At 38.8% G+C, this 18,245-nt stretch overlaps 1 protein-coding gene across 1 annotated transcript; it reads right to left on the bottom strand.

The window, feature by feature from the left end:
- Positions 1-592: 592 nt before the first annotated feature.
- LOC142629889 (uncharacterized) lies at positions 593-3,339 on the bottom strand. The gene is made up of 2 exons (XM_075803940.1): positions 2,876-3,339; positions 593-1,859 (listed from the first exon to the last, which is right to left on the bottom strand). The coding sequence occupies exons 1-2, from the start codon at positions 3,210-3,212 to the stop codon at positions 952-954; spliced, it is 1,245 nt and encodes a 414-aa protein (XP_075660055.1). The 5' UTR covers positions 3,213-3,339; the 3' UTR covers positions 593-951.
- Positions 3,340-18,245: the final 14,906 nt, after the last annotated feature.

The following is an 18,245-nucleotide window of genomic DNA, read 5'->3' as shown; positions in this document are numbered from 1 at the left end:
AGAAGATGCTGAGAAATTGCAAGGGAAAAAAAAATGATCAGACTCACCGCTCACAGGTCACAGGAAGAATTAGAGAAAAGAGAGAAGACAAGGTTATAGGTTGACAGCAGTGCGAGTGTAGTCTTCAACTAGACGCACAGCAGAACCGAGGACGTGGGTGAAATTGTGGTGGGGGGAGAATATGGAAAGGGCTCGAATTTTGGTTAACAAAGATTGTGTGGAGAAACAGCAGTTAGAAAGTCTATACTTGGAGGAGCAGAAAAACAGCATTTAGGAATGGGCATTTAAAAGAAAGAAACCCATTTAGTCAATGAGCTCTAGCTAGCTCAAGCTCAACTGGCACCTCCCCTAGGCCTAAGGTGAGGTTCAAGACCCATGAGTGCGTGTAATTAACTAAAAAATAAAAACCAATTATATAATGTAATGAATAGACTAATTTCCACACAAAAAAAAAACTACTTTACAAAAAATATTATTTGGCAAAAACCCACAACCACAACACTATCAGCTGTCTTCCAGTTCCTTTCATACGTCCAAATCCCTGCGGGCCAATGAACAATGAATAATAATCTATGCGGGACATGAAATAGGAGAAATCGATTGCTACATGTGCAGAATTATGTTATTGGACAAAGATTCAAATCCAGAGCAGGGGACAAATTACAACAATATTTTACAATCCAAAAAATAAACAAATAAAATATAGCAGAAGAAAGGAACCGAAAGACAATGTACATGCAACATATTCAAGTATATTCTGAGTGATAAATCATAAATGTACAAGCCCAACAATTCGTCTGAAAGCCAGACATTAAACAGCAGTGAACAAGACTGACACTATGATTAGCCCTCGCTGGTTGCAGTTAACCTGTAACCTGTCAGGCTTTCAGAGGTAGAATTTTCTGTGCGAGAGCTTGAAAGGTTAGAAAATTTCCCAGAATGCATAACTGTTCAATTCAAGGGTCTTAAAAGCGACACATCAGGCTCACATAAACTCCCTGCAAAGTTCACTTCACAGCATTGAGGAAACTGCAATCCAGCCTCGTCACAACCCGCCTTGGTAATATGTGGGCATGACCTCACATCCAGATATTCCAGAGAGTTGCAATTGTCCAAAAGCACACCTATCCCCATCACCGTGATCTTTGGACAGTTACTAACCTTCAAAACCTTCAAATTCAACTCAATTTCCCTGGTGCCTAAACCCTGGAAAGCAGCATCTGTCACCTCCTCACAGCACCCGATGTCTACAGCCTCTAGGTTTCTGCACTGAGTGAGGACACAGCTTAATGAAGAGTCAGTGATATTCAAACACCAATCCATCCGCAAGTTCTTCAGACTATTTTTACAAGCAGCAGCAAGTGATTTTATAGACTCATCAGAGATGTCCCGGCAGCCACCTACAATAAGAGTCTCAAGATTTTTACAGAATTGGGCCAAGGATAATATGGACTTGTCCCCAATTCTGTAGCAATCCAACAACTTGAGAGTCTTAAGAGAAGTTGAGCAGGCCTCAGAAACACTTGACACCCCACTGTCTCCAACATTGCTGCATTTATTGATGTCCAAAAACTTGATTCGTCGACACCCATTTACAAGATCTGTGAGTCCAGAATCAGTTATACTGTTGCATCCTTGCAGTCCCAACTCTTCTAGATTGTGACAATTTTGGGATAGAGATTGTAATACTTTGTCCGTAACAAATCTACAGCCAGCAATATGTAGGCTTCGTAGGTCACAACAGCCCACAGCAACAGCTGACAATCCCTTGTCAGTTAGCTTCCTGCAATAGGATACATCCAAGCATTGTAGCGAAGAAAGACCACGCCCAATTTCTATCATGCCAACGTCCGTAATTCCTGCAAAATAAAGAAAAAAAAATAACAAAGAAAAGCCCATTAAGCATGTTGAATCAAGCTTAAGAAGAAAATAAGCCCAGAGTTAATTGTTAAGAGACCATTTCCATCGAGTGAATATATTCAAAGAAGAACAAAGGAGATTACCCCAGATGAAATGGCATGTTAGTAAAAAACATTTGGAGATTAAAAAGCAGAATTCTATATCAGATACAATGAGCTGGCTCACTTCCATCAGCAATTAAAACCACCAAACCGCAAGAATTTTGTTTTTTCACCTAGAGGCCATTTAACCTACCACGACCAAACCATATGAACATTCATAATCCTAAAATCATTTAGTATGATGCAAACTTCCCTCCAAACTCAATTAACCAAAAAAAAAAAAAAGCAATATTCTTAATTGAAACACATGGATCTCTTCTAATAAAAATCAAACAAGATAACATCTTATGCCTAGCATATCAATAAATTATTTAACTGAAGCTCAAATTCATTTAACTCCGCATGTGTCTGCTTCATGTCACATATTTGTTCACTTCTAGTTCCTAGCCTAGGAAAAGGTGGGAGGGGGGTTGCGGTAGGTTGATTGCCAATGTAAAATTTAATCACTCTATTATGAATGGATCCAATAGAGATACTTGTTGGGGCATCCGCTACAAACACCCCTAACTAATTTGTTGTGGATCCATCATCCATAGCTGACCATGGGACTACTAAAGCATTGTTGTTGCGGTTGTTTCGCTAGTGACATCATTTGTAAGTTTGGAACTTCAAGCCCAACCAGAAAAACAGTAGGAAAGGTTATAGCAATATTTCAACACAAGTTGTTAAAATGTTCCAAATCAAATCATGGGATTCCACCCTTAATTTAACAAATAAAAGAAAACACACAATAGTATAGCTCTAAATAATTCTGCTTGCACTTAATATGAACATCATGAAGTTATTAAAAGCATTGAATTATGATTTGTGAATTTGTCTCTAAAAGTAAAATCATGAATTGCAATCAAGCATACCTTTGCAATTGTGGAGAGAGAGGAGTGTGAGACAGGTAAAGCCATGGGCAATAACAGAGAGATCGGAATCAGTAACACCAGGATAAAAGGACCTGGAAGCAGACTGAGCAAGGTCGAGTTGGAGAAGCTTAGAGAACCTGGCAGCCATCTTGCGAAGCATGTGAGGGCCAGCACGTGCAGCGAGCCTCTTCCTCTCAGTGCTCTGTAAGTAAAGCCATTTCTTACAAACCAATCCGAAAGCCTCCTTATCCTGATCGCTCTCCACCTTACCCAGAATAGCTCGAAGCTCATCCTCACCAACCCTTTCGTTTATGCATATGCTCGACCTCGATTCCATTATCACTACTTTTTTTTTCTTCCCCCAAACCCTAACCCCTCTTATTAGGCCCAGAGAGACTCTCTTTCTTTCAAAGCTACCCAAACATCCTCGCCTCGGTGGAAAAGAAAAGAAAATAGTGAACAAATGAATAAAATCTGGATAGGTTAAATTTTCCATTTCATAAATTTTTCTTCAAAATTTTTAAATTAAAAAAATTATTGAAAAATATTTTTAAAATTTTTATTTTCAAAAAATTTTAACAAAAGTTAATGAAAATATTTTAATGGAATAAATGAATAATATTTGTTAGCCCACACTGCACCTAATCCAACCGAACGTAGGCATGGTTGTACTTGGATAGGTCATTTTTTTATATATACTAATTTCTGAACACGCGCATGAGATGCTCTTTTATTTTTTGGATAAAAATTAATAATTTTACATTTATTATAATTTGAAATTTCTACTTTTTACCAATCAAAAAAAAAAATCTAAGAGTGATGAATACATGAGGTGAGCTTTGTAGATTGGAGGAGTTTTAAAACTAATAAAAGCTTGTAGGGAGTTAGTGAGTAGATGTAGAAATTTAAATCAACATAAAAGTAAGAGTTTATTAAAAGCAAGAAGACATTTCAACGTAGAAGTAGAAATTTATTATTTTTTTCAATTTACTATTTTAACTTCATTTTTAAGTTTTAGGTAGGGGTATTTTTGACAGTAAAAAAAACAATAACTAACTTTCTTTTGCTAATTTACTATTTTAACCCTATTTTTTAATTTGTTGGTTAATTAATTTAAGCGTATTTTTTACAAGAAAAAAAACAATAACTAACTTTCGGAATTCTCTTAATATTTACAGATACTAGTCTCGTCATACCCACTCTGCATATGTGATGAGGCTTTTTTTTTAGTGGTTGTAGCAAAAAAGAAAAATCTATATTTTTTTTATTTTGAGAATCTAATTTGAAAGTAAATAAATAAATTTAAAAATCAACAGGAGAGTAGCCCTATTTTTTAGGCAATGTTTTAGTGGAAGTTAGGATTATATTTTTACCGGATCGTCCTTTAATTTTGTCTCTACTTAAACATAAGGATGTAGGGGTATTTTAGAACAAAAAAAATCAGTCTAAATAAAAGAAGTCCCTTAAATAGTAATGTACATATATACACACACCCACACACAAAGTCCATTTCCTTTCATACGTGGGATTCCAATTTTTCTTCACTTTGTACGCAACTTGTTTTGCAACCTCTGTTTAACTTCACACCTAAGGCAAAATCGTTATTTTATGATATGATGTAAGAGCAAAATATTTGAGAACAAATATACAAGTTCCAACGATTGACATAACATTTTATCTTCTTAAGTCGAACCATCAGATTGCAATATATAGCTTAATCCATATTTAATGGTTCTCCAACGATTGATACAACTAGACACGTGATTATAATTAATTAATTAATTGTGATTAATTATCCAAAGGATTAATTTTGATCAATGATGTGTCATAATTTCAATGGTTTGGGCTTAGGACAAGAGCGTGCAATCAAGCATAAGATTAATTAATTCTATTGAACAATATGATTGCTTTCGAATTTTAGTTAATTATCATAGAAGTTCATTAAAAAAAAGTTAATATCTTATAAATAAGAGTTTTAATTAAAGTTAAAAAAATTTTACCTAAATATTTGTTGAAGCCAAAAAATGGTCATTACTTAATGACCTCATCAGAGCTTATGATGAGGTAATGTTCCCCACAAAGATGAGAGAGAAAGACACCGGAATAGCATTAGCCAATAGTTCTTCGATGATAAAGTCAGTAGAGTTCTCAATATCTCTCAGATAATCAGAATGTAATTCTCTATTTTTGAATTTGTTTACCTTTCTTCTAGTGCTTGGTGGCTTATTTATAGCCTTAGCACAATTGTGAGAGCCTCATTATGAGTGTAATCATTGGTTGCCTCTTAATTGCTCTCTTGGTTGTTTTGAATAACATCTATTTGAGCTTAAATGGAGGTTTGACTGGCTAATGATTGGCATTTTTGACCGTTAGAGCTCATTAATTATGAAACCAGTAATGACTGCACCATAAATGTCGTCTGGTCGTCCTTTTATGGACAACCCTATGGGTTGTATGCTCGTCATCTAATGAAACAAGCTTGTAGATGTAACATTCTTCCACTACATGGACGAGCTTATAATTTCAATACTTGTCAGTTGCCCCCTTATTCCATTGTCGACCTTCTAGACAACTGTAGGAATATTAATGGTTTACACCTATTTTGACCGGGATTTCCCTCTTTTGATGCCATTCACATCACATTAAATGCGCCTTGTATTGTACGTCTAGCCATGGCCACGTCTCTTTGTTTGATAGGTTGGACGTGTGAGGGTTGAGTATCAGTTTTCCCACGCTGATTTCTCTCGTCTTTCTTTAACGCTCCGTTTGTTTCGAAGTAAAATATTTTCAAATGTAAAATACTTTACAAGTAAAAAATTTTACAGTAAAATATTTTCAGTAAAACATTTTCAAGTGTTTGTATTGTCCTAGACACTTGAAAATGCAAGCACAAATCAACCATTACCAACCATCACGGCCGCTGCTACCAACTAGCCATCATCAACACCGAAACCCACCCCCAACACCATACCTAACCGCCAAACTCAAAACAAACCCCACCAAAACCATACCCACACCCAGCCACCACAACAAACCATTGATCACCCAACACCATACCCAGCCGCCAAACTCAACAAAACCCAGCAAAACCATACCCAACCACCACGACAAACCATCAATCACCCAACACCATACCTAGCTGCCAAATCAAAACAAAACCCAACCACCAAAACTCAAAACTAAACCCACCTACCAAACTCAAAACCAAACCCACTACCGACAACCCACCTATCCATATTTGAGAGATACGGCCTGAAAGATCTTAGGAACATAAGGAAGAGTGTAAAAGGGAGGAGAGAGAGACACAGCAACCCAGATTGATGATTGGCACCGCACTTACTGCCACAACCTCTATGCTGGAGACATCAACGCCGTCGACCGCCTCACCGCTCACCAATAGGAGTCCCAATGGATTGCCAGAGAGAAAAGAAGGAAGATGAGGGAGAACTTGAGAGTGAGAAGGTATAGTAGTCGTGAGGGAGGGAGAGCAAAAACTAAGAGGGACTGAGTTGTGAGGAAGTGAAAGTATCAAGTAAAAGGGAGGAGAGCAAATGTAAAATGTTTTACCAAAATTTTAAGCATAAAATATTTTATACAAATTTGCCTAGGTTGATTTGGTTGACTGAAAATATTTTACTTTTAACTAAATATTTTACTACAAAACAAACATGGTAAAATAGGAAAATATTTTCCTAAAAATATTTTACATCGAAACAAACGGAGTGTAAGAAACCGTTCGTTTTCCTTTTTATTTTTCTTCATCTTCTTCAAGCTTCTGAGTTCATTCTTCTCTCATGTGTTTCTTTGGTGAGTTCTTTCTCTACATATTCTTGATTCATGGTTGATTATGTTGTCGTTAGGTTAGGGACCCCTTTTATTTTATTTTTCTCTGCTAGGCTAGGCATCTTTCTTGAGTACTCTAGTGGTCGCCGCCCCTAAATGGGTTTATTTGTGTCTCGAGAGTGTGCCTTTAGGCCAGTCTTGCTTGAGCTTTACCTCTTGATTCGACATTCTTTAATTCAACATCACTTGGTGAGCGAGATGGTCGAGGAGAGGGTTGTTGGTTCTAAGGTGAGATCAAGCGAGCTGGATACGGGGTTGCTATCTAGCAATGACCCTGTGGGTATGGAGGTAGACACAGTGTTGTCTAAACCATCTACATCTTCTTCGTCAAAACCCTTTCAGGCTTTGATCAAGGAGTGTGTCTTGGAGGGGAAACACTTGTAAAATTTTAGAAAATGTTTCTGATTCCCTGCTAAGATAATAATATTGTTGAGATTAGTGCCCTAAAATCCTATTGTATGTCATGTATGACATTATGTTCTATGTAATAAACTTGTTTTATTATTATCTAAAATAATAGTAACATGAATATTTGGACATTATCATATAGTCCATGAAATGCATAGTATGTGATTAATGTGATTTAGTCACAGAAGATATAATTTACAATTTCTTTGTAAACTCAAAATTTTAGTTCGCAGTTGTTGATGCTCGGCCCAAAATAGAGAACCGTGGACCTTCGTTCGACCACCCGCCGTGGCAACGCTCCCATGCGCGCGGGGCTCGTTGGAGGCCCCTCTCGAATGATCGGCGTGGTTCGCGCAAAGCTTCAGGTGCTCTCTCTCTCTTTCTCTCGGTGGAGGAGGGCAGGTGTCTACCTTTGGTGGTGTGGCGGGAATCTTTGCCAAATTTTAAGGGATTACCAAAGGTGAGAGAAGTCGCCACCAATCATTGGGTTTTTCTAAGGTGTGATTGGTCACCTGATTCTAGTTGATTTTATTACCAACCCTAGGCTAAAAAAAATGGCATTTTTCCAAATCTAATATGGATGGAAAAAAATCTCAATTCTTGAGTCTGGAAGTTTGGTTACATGTGGGGAATGTGTTAGGCACCCCACAATGCCTGTCCAAGGACAGTTCTTTGTTTTGATAAAACCATAATTTTTGGAGACTGGCAGTAAAAGCAAGATTTTGGCATTAGCTTTCAGGGCTTTGCATGCATGGGAAGCTTTGATGTTTGGCTTTTGAAAGGGTGTGGTCCCAATTTATGCTTTCCTAAGGCGTTCGAGCAAAATTCGGCGACGTGTCACCTTACTTTAGCAGTGAAAATTAGGCATTGCTTGCCTTAGGTGACATGGACTATGACAATCAAACCGGAAGGGGCAGAGCAAATATATATACATACATCATGCACAATGCTATCACACAGAGCAGGAAAGTAAATGCCTACATCCCTAGAGCATGGCCCAAAATATAGGTTTAGGAAAGTAAACAGGGGTCGCCACACTCTAGAGATGAGGACGAATGGAACACGGCATGATATACCTAATACAACCCATCTAAGAGAGAAAAGAGGGACGAAGGAAGAGGGTTTTAAAAGAGTACATAACCTAATGGGAGAGGCTAGACCCTCAAACCAACTAAACATAGCCGCTCGGCTCATATTTACATGCTCGCATCCATGCCCTTTTTGCTTGCGCCTGGGAGACCGTGCCCTAACTCCAAGCGTCCTCGCTCCATATGTGTACATGTGAGGGCAAAGACAAGAAACCAGGAAATAAGCGAGAGAAGGAAAAGACACAAAGAGCATATGAAAGAGTTATAAACAAGATGAGCATGATAGACATGGCAAGCAAACAAACAAGAAGGCGAACAAGTAAGAAAACAAACAAAAGGTGGTGTCCGTGAGGGACAAATGTAGGTTTGGATCAAATGTCCATAACTTCATTATGTTGAAGCATGGACAACACACTAGCAACCAAGACTCATGCATCGACATGAAAGCAAGCATGTAAAGATGCATAGAAAGCCAATGGGTGGCGCAAACAAGATGGCAAGCATATCATTGTACAGAGCGGAAAAGAGGGAAGGTATGCACGAAGCAACCCGGCATCTAGAGACGCATCCCAAGTGATTACACCCAAATTAGGCCTCAAGGGCGTCGGATGTAACCACACAACCACAAACCCGCTAAGGGCATCAAGCATGGCAAAGCCTAGGACAAGAGAGGCTAACATGGAAGATAGAGCATAGAAGCAAGCAAGCATAGACGTACCAATGGGGTGATCCAAACCCCTTGATATGGGCCAAGGCGTATGGATAAGGACCAAGACCATAGGGTCAAGATCGGATCTGAACTAGTAGGCCAAAACACAAGAAAGGATGACAAGAGCGACAAAAGGGCTATTACATGACATGGCAAACATAGCCTAGGCCTAGGCACACGAACATGGCATGAAGCGCACAAGCACATGAAAGATGGCATAAAACATGTAGAGAACATAGATCTAATCATGTGGGCATGTGAGAACATAGGTCAAGACAAGTAGGCATAGACACATGCATGTAAACATGTAGATCCTAGCACATAAACATGGAAGAACATGAATCCAAGCATATAAGCAAGCAAAGACAAGGATCTAACAATACAACATGGAAATGTACACATGAACACATAGATCCAAACAAGGCATAGCCAAAAACATCATACAAGCATGTGAGCATGTAACCCTAACATCAACATAGAACGAAAACGGCAACAAACCATGGGAAAACATGGCATAAAGCATAAAACATGCAGATAGAGACAAATAACATATAAACAAGCATGGAAGAACATGGATCTAAGCTAAGAACATGCTAGGAGCAAGATAAAGCAAGAAACATGCTAAGGAAAGCAATAAATCATGTTATTAAGGCAAAAAGAGCAAGATAAATACTAGAAAAAGATTTAGAAAGTTTGGGGTAGCTAAAAAGCTACATCCACACCCCTATACCCTAAATCCAAGATGTAGAACCAAGGAAAAGAAGATTGGGTGCAAGAACACTGCCTTGTTTTTTTGGTGAAGAATGAAGAATCAAGAGGCATTGATGTGTTTTTTTGTGTTTGGAAGAGAGAAAAACTGTGTAGAAAACGTCCAGCAGAGCAGACAACTTGGGGAGCCTCCTCTTTTTTTTTTCTGGGGGGTGCCTAGGGCTATTTATAGCCTTGGCACGCTTTTTGAGGTGGCGACCCTTCAAGGGCCACCACCCTCAAACTTCCTTGGGTGGGTTTGATCATGAAACCTCTGGAAAGATCTTGATTTTCTAATTCTTAAAAGGTATGGAACTTGAAAATCCAATGGTTAAATCAAAAGTTATGGCTCTGGGAAGTTAGTGGTGCATCGATCAGTGCATTAACCCGGTTTTCATGATATCTCGGCCTTTCTAACTCCGATTTTAACCCGTAAAGAGTCTTTGGAATGAGAATTTGATTATCTTTGTAATGGCATTGGTTTTAACCGGTTCTGACGACTAGATCGAAATTGGGGTTTCTAGGCCCAGTAGGGTGTTTTGGTCATTTTGGCTGGAAAATGCATTTTGGGTGCTCTAGTGGTTGCGCCACATCATTCTGGATGTTCTCACGTCCCCATGGAGAGAATAATATTTTTGGATTTTTTGGGTCTAACACGCAAATTGAGGACGGACAAAATACAGTATCAACAGCTACCCCTTCTTTATCGGACATCTCAAGTACAATGAGAAGAATCAGATAAAGAACGTGATTTCAAATTTTGTCGCCCCCAAATTGCGTGTGGAGACTACTCACGAATCGAGACCGGACTTTACCTTACTAGACCGATCTGTTGCAGCTACTTTTGGACATGGATCTAAGCTGTGGGAGAGAAAAAGGGGGGTTTGATCGGGTCAATGGGTCAACTTTGACCGGGTCAACGCTGACCAATGGCCCTTGTAGGATCGTTGGGCCTACACGGTGGCCATAGAAGGTGCGTCGGGCAACCCAGGCACCCCAAGGGCCTATAAATGCCCCATTTTGGCTCATTTGACCTCATTTCGCTCTTTTCTTTCTCTTCTCACTTCCGAAAAATTTTCTGGAGCAACTCGCGCACTAAGCGGGTCAAGCTTATCAGCTTCATTCTGCTACTTCAATCTTTCCTGCACTTAAAGTCAGTGTCTATTTTTTTCCTCTCTTCTTCTTTTCTGTAAAATGTTAGTAGCAATACTACTAGGAATGCATGCTAGTGCTTATTTTATTTTTGGAATTTTCTTATATTTATATATATATATATATATATATATATATATATATATATATATTTGCCATGATTTATGCCATGCTATCTTATAAAAATGCATATATATATATATATATGTATGTACGTATGTATGTGTGTATGTATGTATGTATGTATATATATATATATATATATATATATATATTTTTTTTTTGCTTTTTGTCTGTGTTATATAGGTATGCAAAGATGTGAAAATGTAAATGCTGAAAATAAAATACGGGACATAGGTAAGGGGACTTACCTGGTGGTCAAGAATAGTGAGAATGGTGAGGCATACAGTTTTGATCTTAGGCCGGGATAGAAACAGAGGATATCTGAATAGCAATCCCGATTGGTGTTAGGTAGGAACGAAGGATATTTGGATAGCAGTCTTGATTTTTGCCAAGTAGAACTAGAGGATATTTGAATAGCATTCTTGGACTTATTCCGGGTAGAAGCAGAGGATATCTGAATAGCAGTCCCGATGGGTGTTAGGTAGGAATAGAGAATATCTGAATTCTAGTCTTGATTTTTTGCCAAGTAGAAATAGATGATATCTAAATATCAGTCCCGATGAGTGTTAGGTAGGTACAGAGGATATCTAAATAGCAGTCCTGATTTTTTCCATGTAGAAACAGAGGAAATCTGAATAGCAGTCTTGGACTTAGGCCGGGTAAATCAAGGATATCTAAATAGCAATCTCGATGAGTGTCTGGTACGAAAAGCGGATATTTAAATTGCAGTCTTGATTTTTTGCTAAGTAGAAATAGAGAATATCTGAATAGTAATCTCGATGAGTGTTAGGTAGGAACAAAAGATATCTGAACAGTAGTCCGGATCTTTTCCAAGTAGAAACAGAGGATATCTGAATACCATGCTTGGACATAGGCCGCGTAGAAACAAAGGATATCTGAATAGCAGTCCCAATGAGTGTCAGGTAGGAACAGAGGATATCTGAACAGCAATCTTGATTTTTGCCAAGTAGAAACAAAGGATATCTGAAAAGCAGTCTTGGACTTAGGCCGGGTAGACATAGAGGATATCTGAATAGCAGCCCAATGAGTGTCAGGTAGGAACAGAGGATATCTAAACAGTAGTCCTGATTTTTGCCAAGTAGAAACATAGGATATCTGAATAGCAGTCTTGGTCTTAGGCCTGTAGAAACAGAGGGTATCTGAATAGCAATCCTGATAAGCACCAGGTAGGAACATAGGAAATCTGAACAGCAGTCCTAATTTTTACCAAGTAGAAACAGAGGATATCTGAATAACAGTCTTGGTTTTTGCCGGGTAGAAATAGAGGATATCTGAATAGCTGTCCCAATGAGTGTCTGGTAGGAACAGAGGATAATTGAACAGTAATTCTGATTTTTGCCAAGTAGAAACAAAGGATATCTGAATAGCAATCTTGGACTTAGGCCGGGTAGAAATAGATGATATTTGAATAGCAGTCCCGATGAGCATCAGGTAGGAACAGAGGATATCTGAACAACAGTCCCAATTTTCGCCAAGTAAAAACAAAGGATATCTGGATAGCAATCTTGGACTTAGGCCGAGTAGAAACAGAGGATATCTGAATAGCAGTCCAGATGAGTGTCAAGTAGGAAAGAGGATATTTAAACAATAGTCCTGATTTTGGATTTCTTTCACAATTGTGTGCTGGGTATAGACCTGCATGTTTGGAAGATAGTGCTAATCCACTTGTGTTTCCATTTAACTCATGGGCTTACTAATTGTGCTTTGATTTTCTTGTTGTATTATAGATTATGTCACGGAGGACGAGATCCGAAGGAGATCGGGGGAAGGCCTCTGTCTATGTGTTTGATGAGGGGGATTCCTCCTCTGATGATGAAACTGCATCCGCTGGAGAGCAGGCGGCCTGAGTCTTGCAGAGCCACTTTGATCATGGGTGATGACATGAAACCCACTGGCAGTATTCCTATGGAGACTAGTTCCAAGAGACGACGTTCAATCTGGACGGCTAGTGCGTTGTCTGAGTGACGCACTATTTCTAGTTGGGCTTCCTCATGGCGCATGCCGCCTACAGGGAGAGGGACCTCTAAAGGAGAGATGCGAGCTGAGGATCTCCTTATCGATATAAAGGATTTGTCTAGAGACGAGGTTCACCTGGACTTGGGCCCTTAGAGGAGCAGTTTGAGGCCGAGGTTTCCACCATGCTAGGCCGATGTTGATGCTTGTACTGGATTGGTGGATGATAGCATCAGAGACTCTCATCTTTAGTAGGGGCTGAAGAGGCATCCTTCTGCTTAGATGTGGAAGGGAGAGGTATGCTATCTTCATTTTTCGTCAATTAGATTCTCGTTGAATGCATGTGCTAATGGAAACTTTTGGTTTTGAATGGAGGGGCCCGACAAGATCCGTGGTCGGGGCACTTGGTCTACCTTCCTGCGTTTGTTATCCAATCCTAGGACCCACCAGCGCTATGTGGATTTCTTGAGGGAGCAGGGATTCAAGGACTTCTTAAGGATCTCTCCGTAAACTATGACGCACAGCATCGGGGAGGCTTTGGTGCAATAATTTCATGCCTCGATTGGCACCTTTCATCTGAGTTGTGGGGAGTATACAATTCTCCCACTGGACTGGACAGCCATACTGGGCATTAGATTCAACGGGTACCCGATCCCGACTGATGATATGAGCTTTGAGATGGCCTACGAGCTCTTGGGCATCCCCTTTCCATTGACAGAGGGTACGAGAGCATGTTTTGGACCTACCACATCACCACAAGTCCGTACTAAGTGGCTACAGGGTAGTATCCCTTGGGGTGTAGCACCGACTAACATCCATCTTCGCCGGTTTTGCATGTTTTTCCTTGATAGTTGCTTCCTTGGCAACAACCGATCGGTATTGATCTACTAGTTATTGTGGACCTTTAGGGGAGTTTCAGATGTTGGGAGCTATGACTGGGGGTCCATCACTTATGGCTTCTTTATATCCTTCCTAAGGCGAGCTTTATAGCAGGATTTTAGGAGCCTAAAAGGATGTTGACAAATTTTGACATGGTGGGTTTATGAGTACATCCCGGCTTTGCGACCTCAATTCTCCAGTTTTTCCATGACCTTGTACCCTTGAGCATATACTTGGGCTCTCTACACGATTACCAGGGTTGTCTTGGTGCAATTGGTCACTATCTCTGCGGTGTTGAACTGTGTCACTTGGGGTGAGATGGTGGTTCGCCCTTATGATGGATCACTGCTAGTGAGGTCAGACCTCACTATTGCCATGGGCCAGTCGAAAGTACGACACTGGTTCTGGGCCCTGACGAGTTAGGAGTTCTTTTTAGCTGAGAGGACCTTCCACCAAGTCATGCCGGTCTTTGGAGTACCTAGAGATCCACCTCCACTAGGCTTGTCATTTGAGTCCATTGTGATGGATGATCCGGCTTATGCGACGAGCTCTTTTAATGCCTATGTGGACACCAACATAGACTATGCGCTTGGTTTACAGTGGCCTCTATGGGACCTATCATGGGAGACGTCCCTGCGAGTAGGGGGCCAAGTGCTAGGAGGCATTGCTCGTGCCCAGGTAACTTTTGGAGCGGAGTGGAGAGCATGGGTAGAGGCTTTGCAGGCCAGAATGACAGAGCTTGAAACCACTGCTGCCACTAAGGAGGCGCACATACAAGAGGAGACTACTTGGACATTAGCTTGGGAGCGGGAGCTATGGCAGAGGGATAGAGAGACCCGCGCTATTGCCATAGAGAGAGAGCGGGGCTAGCTTAAGAGTAAGCTAGCCCTGCTTCATGGTTATGCCAGGGTCTTGATAATGGAGCTGCGGGCACTTCGGCAAAAAGAATCAGATCTATTTTGGTTGGCAAAAAAAATGATTTTGATTTGTCAAAATACCATATCTGTTTTGTAGTATGTAGAAAAAAATGGTTTTAACTTTGTAAAAATCAAATCTGTTTTGTGATGATAAAAAAATGATTTTTTTTATAACAAAAAAAAAATATCAGATCTGTATGTTGTAAAAGAATGAAAAAGATTTTTTTTTTTTTTTTAAGAAGAGAGTTTCACTCATAATTTAAATTTATTCAACATGAATCTAAATAAAACAAACACAAACAAAATCATGTTTTATCTTTTTCTTTATTTCAAAAATCTGCAAATGTAAAAGAAAATTCAAATCTGTATCTAAGGAAGATACAAATTAATTTTTTTAATTGAGAAAAATTCAGATCTGCATCTATGAAGATGCAGACCCATTTTTATTTTAAGAAAAAGTTAGATCCATATCTAAGGAAGATACAGATCTATTTTTATTTTAAGAAAAAGTCAGATCTACATCTAATGAAGATGCAGATTTGTTTTTATTTTAAGGAAAAGTCAGATCTACATCTTAAGAAGATGCAAATCCCTTTTCATTTTTAGAAATAGTTAGATCTGTTTTTATTTTAAGAAAAAGCCAAATCTACATCTAATGAAGATGCAGATCCGTTTTTATTTTTAAGAAAAAAAGTTGTTCACATGCAGATTATTGACATTCAAGAAAGAGATTATAACAATTGCATAAAAACAATCATGCTCTAAACAAAACAAAGATCAATAATTCGAAGATAACAAAACATTCATCATTTTAAACAAGAAGCAAAAGAAAAAAGAAAGGGTGATTGACCACAACCTCTTGCATGAGCACTCCTTGTTCTTGAGAGGATGTTTTAGGGTTTAAAGAAACTTATTTAGTTATCTTTGAAACCTAAAAACGCTAATTTAAGCAGCAAAGTTCAGAGAGGATCAGCAAGTATCAACAATTTGAAAGTCTCAAAACGTATGCCTCTCAAAGCGTAAAAAAAAAAGTGTTGAATTATGAGACCTAGCCTCTATTTATAGGAGCCAAAAAACTCTAAAAAATAGGCACAGACGATTAGGATGTGAATCCGGACGCATCCTTTTGCGAAAAGATCGAAAAGGGTGTGCCTTATCGTCACCCAAAGGCTATTGGGCCAAAGCCCAAAAAGGGGAAATTCGACCCTTTTAGAGTGCCTTTCGGCACTCTAAAAGTGCCGAATTGGCACTGGGACACCGAACACTCTTTCATGTTGGGGTGCCGTTTGGACTCTCCTTCTAGGGTTTTTTTATCCGATCCTTGCACCTAAACGTGTTTTCATCCTATGTCCATGATTTTTTTATCTCTTTTCTAGATAATTCAGGCTTTTTAAGAACAATTATCTTGTAGATAAATATCCTAAAATAAATCTTGATAAAGTTCAGATTATCCACAATTTTATTGTTATCCAATCATCCCTTTTATTCCTATGCATGCAACCCTATCTTAGATACTAATTATCAACCAACCACAAAATTATTCAATTAATTTTAATTGTTCAGCCAATCAGAATTAATTTAAATTAATCGTGTATGGTCGACTCTTCCTAGACACAATGCATATGGACCGTGCAAACTTTATCATGCGATATCTTTCGATCCGATGGTTCGATTTAGAAACCGGACACATCATTGTAACCGTTAGAATCTCAAGATCATTGTTATGATATGCAATGAATAGAATGATGCATACAATGCAAGAACAAATGACGCATGTAATGCAAGAACAAATTGATGCATGTAATGCAAGAATGATCTTTGGGTACATGGATGGTCATTCTAGTCATCTTCCTTGATTAAATCATGGGTGCAAAATCGAGTGTCTACACTGCCAGAGTATGTGTTCAGAGTTTAGGTACGATTTAGGGAAGGTGTTAGGCACCCAAAACCACCTGACCCATGGGTTTGCTTCCACTCAGTGTGTCTTACGTCTTAATCTCATTAAAGGCACATTCAACTTTGCATTCTACACTCACACACACTAACATACATCTAGCAATTAGCATGGCATCTATCTCATACTCATCCATAGCATAAAACCCTACCATTCGTCTAGCAATAAATATCTAAGGGCAACAAGCACATCACAAGGCAATAGCATCAACAAGGCATTTAATCAAGCAAATTTAATCATTCAAACCTAGTATTATGATATTCATCAATCAAGGAGACCAATCATCATATTCAAAGATGCATGTTCATATTCATATGCATGACTTAACATCACTTACCTCGCAGCACCATAACACCTCAGCACCTATCAATCAATGCATGTTCATGTTCATATGCATGTTCATGTGGTTCATCAAAGTTACAAACCCTAATCATCAATTCAACAATCAAAGAATGTGAAACATACTATTCTATTAAATCTCCAATCAAAACATGATGAGACACAACAAAACAAATTAAACAAAGAAAAACATATTTCTAAGCATGTAAGAAAAATAAATCCAATTAAAAGCAACAAGGAAGAGCCATGAAGAGAGACTCACCTTACTTATGGAACACAACTTGATTGATATTTAACCGGCCCCTTAGTGCCTACAAAATAAGATTCAATGGGATAATCAACTAATTCAAAGTATTCAATGGTCCATTAGTAATCACAACTCAAAAATGAAAAGATGCTCTTAACAAAAGCTTTAGAAAGAATGTTCGAAAAATGTTTCATGGAATAAGATCAATAGTTTCTACCTTAATGAATAATAGAAAGAGGTTTTGAAGAACCAAAAAACATGCTTGGTGGCTGTGTGTGTAGAAAATCAGAGTTAGAAAAGAGTTTTGGAAGATTTTAAGTGAAAAATCAACTCTCTCTTGCTAGGGTTTGAGTTTGGAGGCATAAGATTGTATTTATATGTTTAAACTAGGGTTTTTAGGCTCATTTAGACGGTTTTTGACATTCCAAAAGGTCTAGGGGCCGGGCTCCATTGAAGAGGGAGGCTTTGGGTACCAAAAATTAATGTTTTAAGGTTCTAGAATGGGCCTTACATACACAGGTTTATGCATGTGTACGCATGCATCCCTAAAAACCCTAATTTTGACAACTCTAATGGCCCGACTTCAAATGGTTATAACTCAATCAATTTAAGTCCAAATCCGGCAAAATTTGTGTCCAAATTGAAGCCCAAGATGTCTAATTTACAATGAAACAATGCTCACTCAAAAATTTTATGGATCAAAAGGTATGGTCAAAACAATGAGCAAAGGTTATTTTTTAGCGTCATTTTCAAAGCGATTTGAGCACTTTTGAGTTGTGGTTACTTCCAAACTATCAAAATAACTTCAATTACCTTTTTTAGACATGTCAAGCTCAACATTAGGACTGAGAACTAAAGTTTATTAATCGGGTACAAACGAGGTGTCTACACCAAGGCAGATGAGCAAGATGGAGTAGAAGGAGAAGGTAAGGGAAAAGGCCCTGAAAATGCTCAAGCTGCTCATTTAGATGATCCCCTTGCTGACCCTGC

This window comes from Castanea sativa, chromosome 3 (assembly GCF_040712315.1).
Source record: "Castanea sativa cultivar Marrone di Chiusa Pesio chromosome 3, ASM4071231v1".
NCBI classification, from domain to species: Eukaryota; Viridiplantae; Streptophyta; class Magnoliopsida; order Fagales; family Fagaceae; genus Castanea; species Castanea sativa.
The sequence above is the reverse complement of the archived record's forward strand: the minus strand, read 5'-3'. Positions and strand labels throughout refer to the sequence as shown.

Excerpts from the sequence above, each read along its gene's own strand:
- LOC142629889 (XM_075803940.1), bottom strand. The coding sequence starts at position 3,212 with ATGGAATCGAGGTCGAGCATATGCATAAACGAAAGGGTTGGTGAGGAT. Across the intron at positions 1,860-2,875 it reads CTCTCTCCACAATTGCAAAG|GAATTACGGACGTTGGCATG; the intron begins GTATGCTTGATT and ends TTTATTTTGCAG.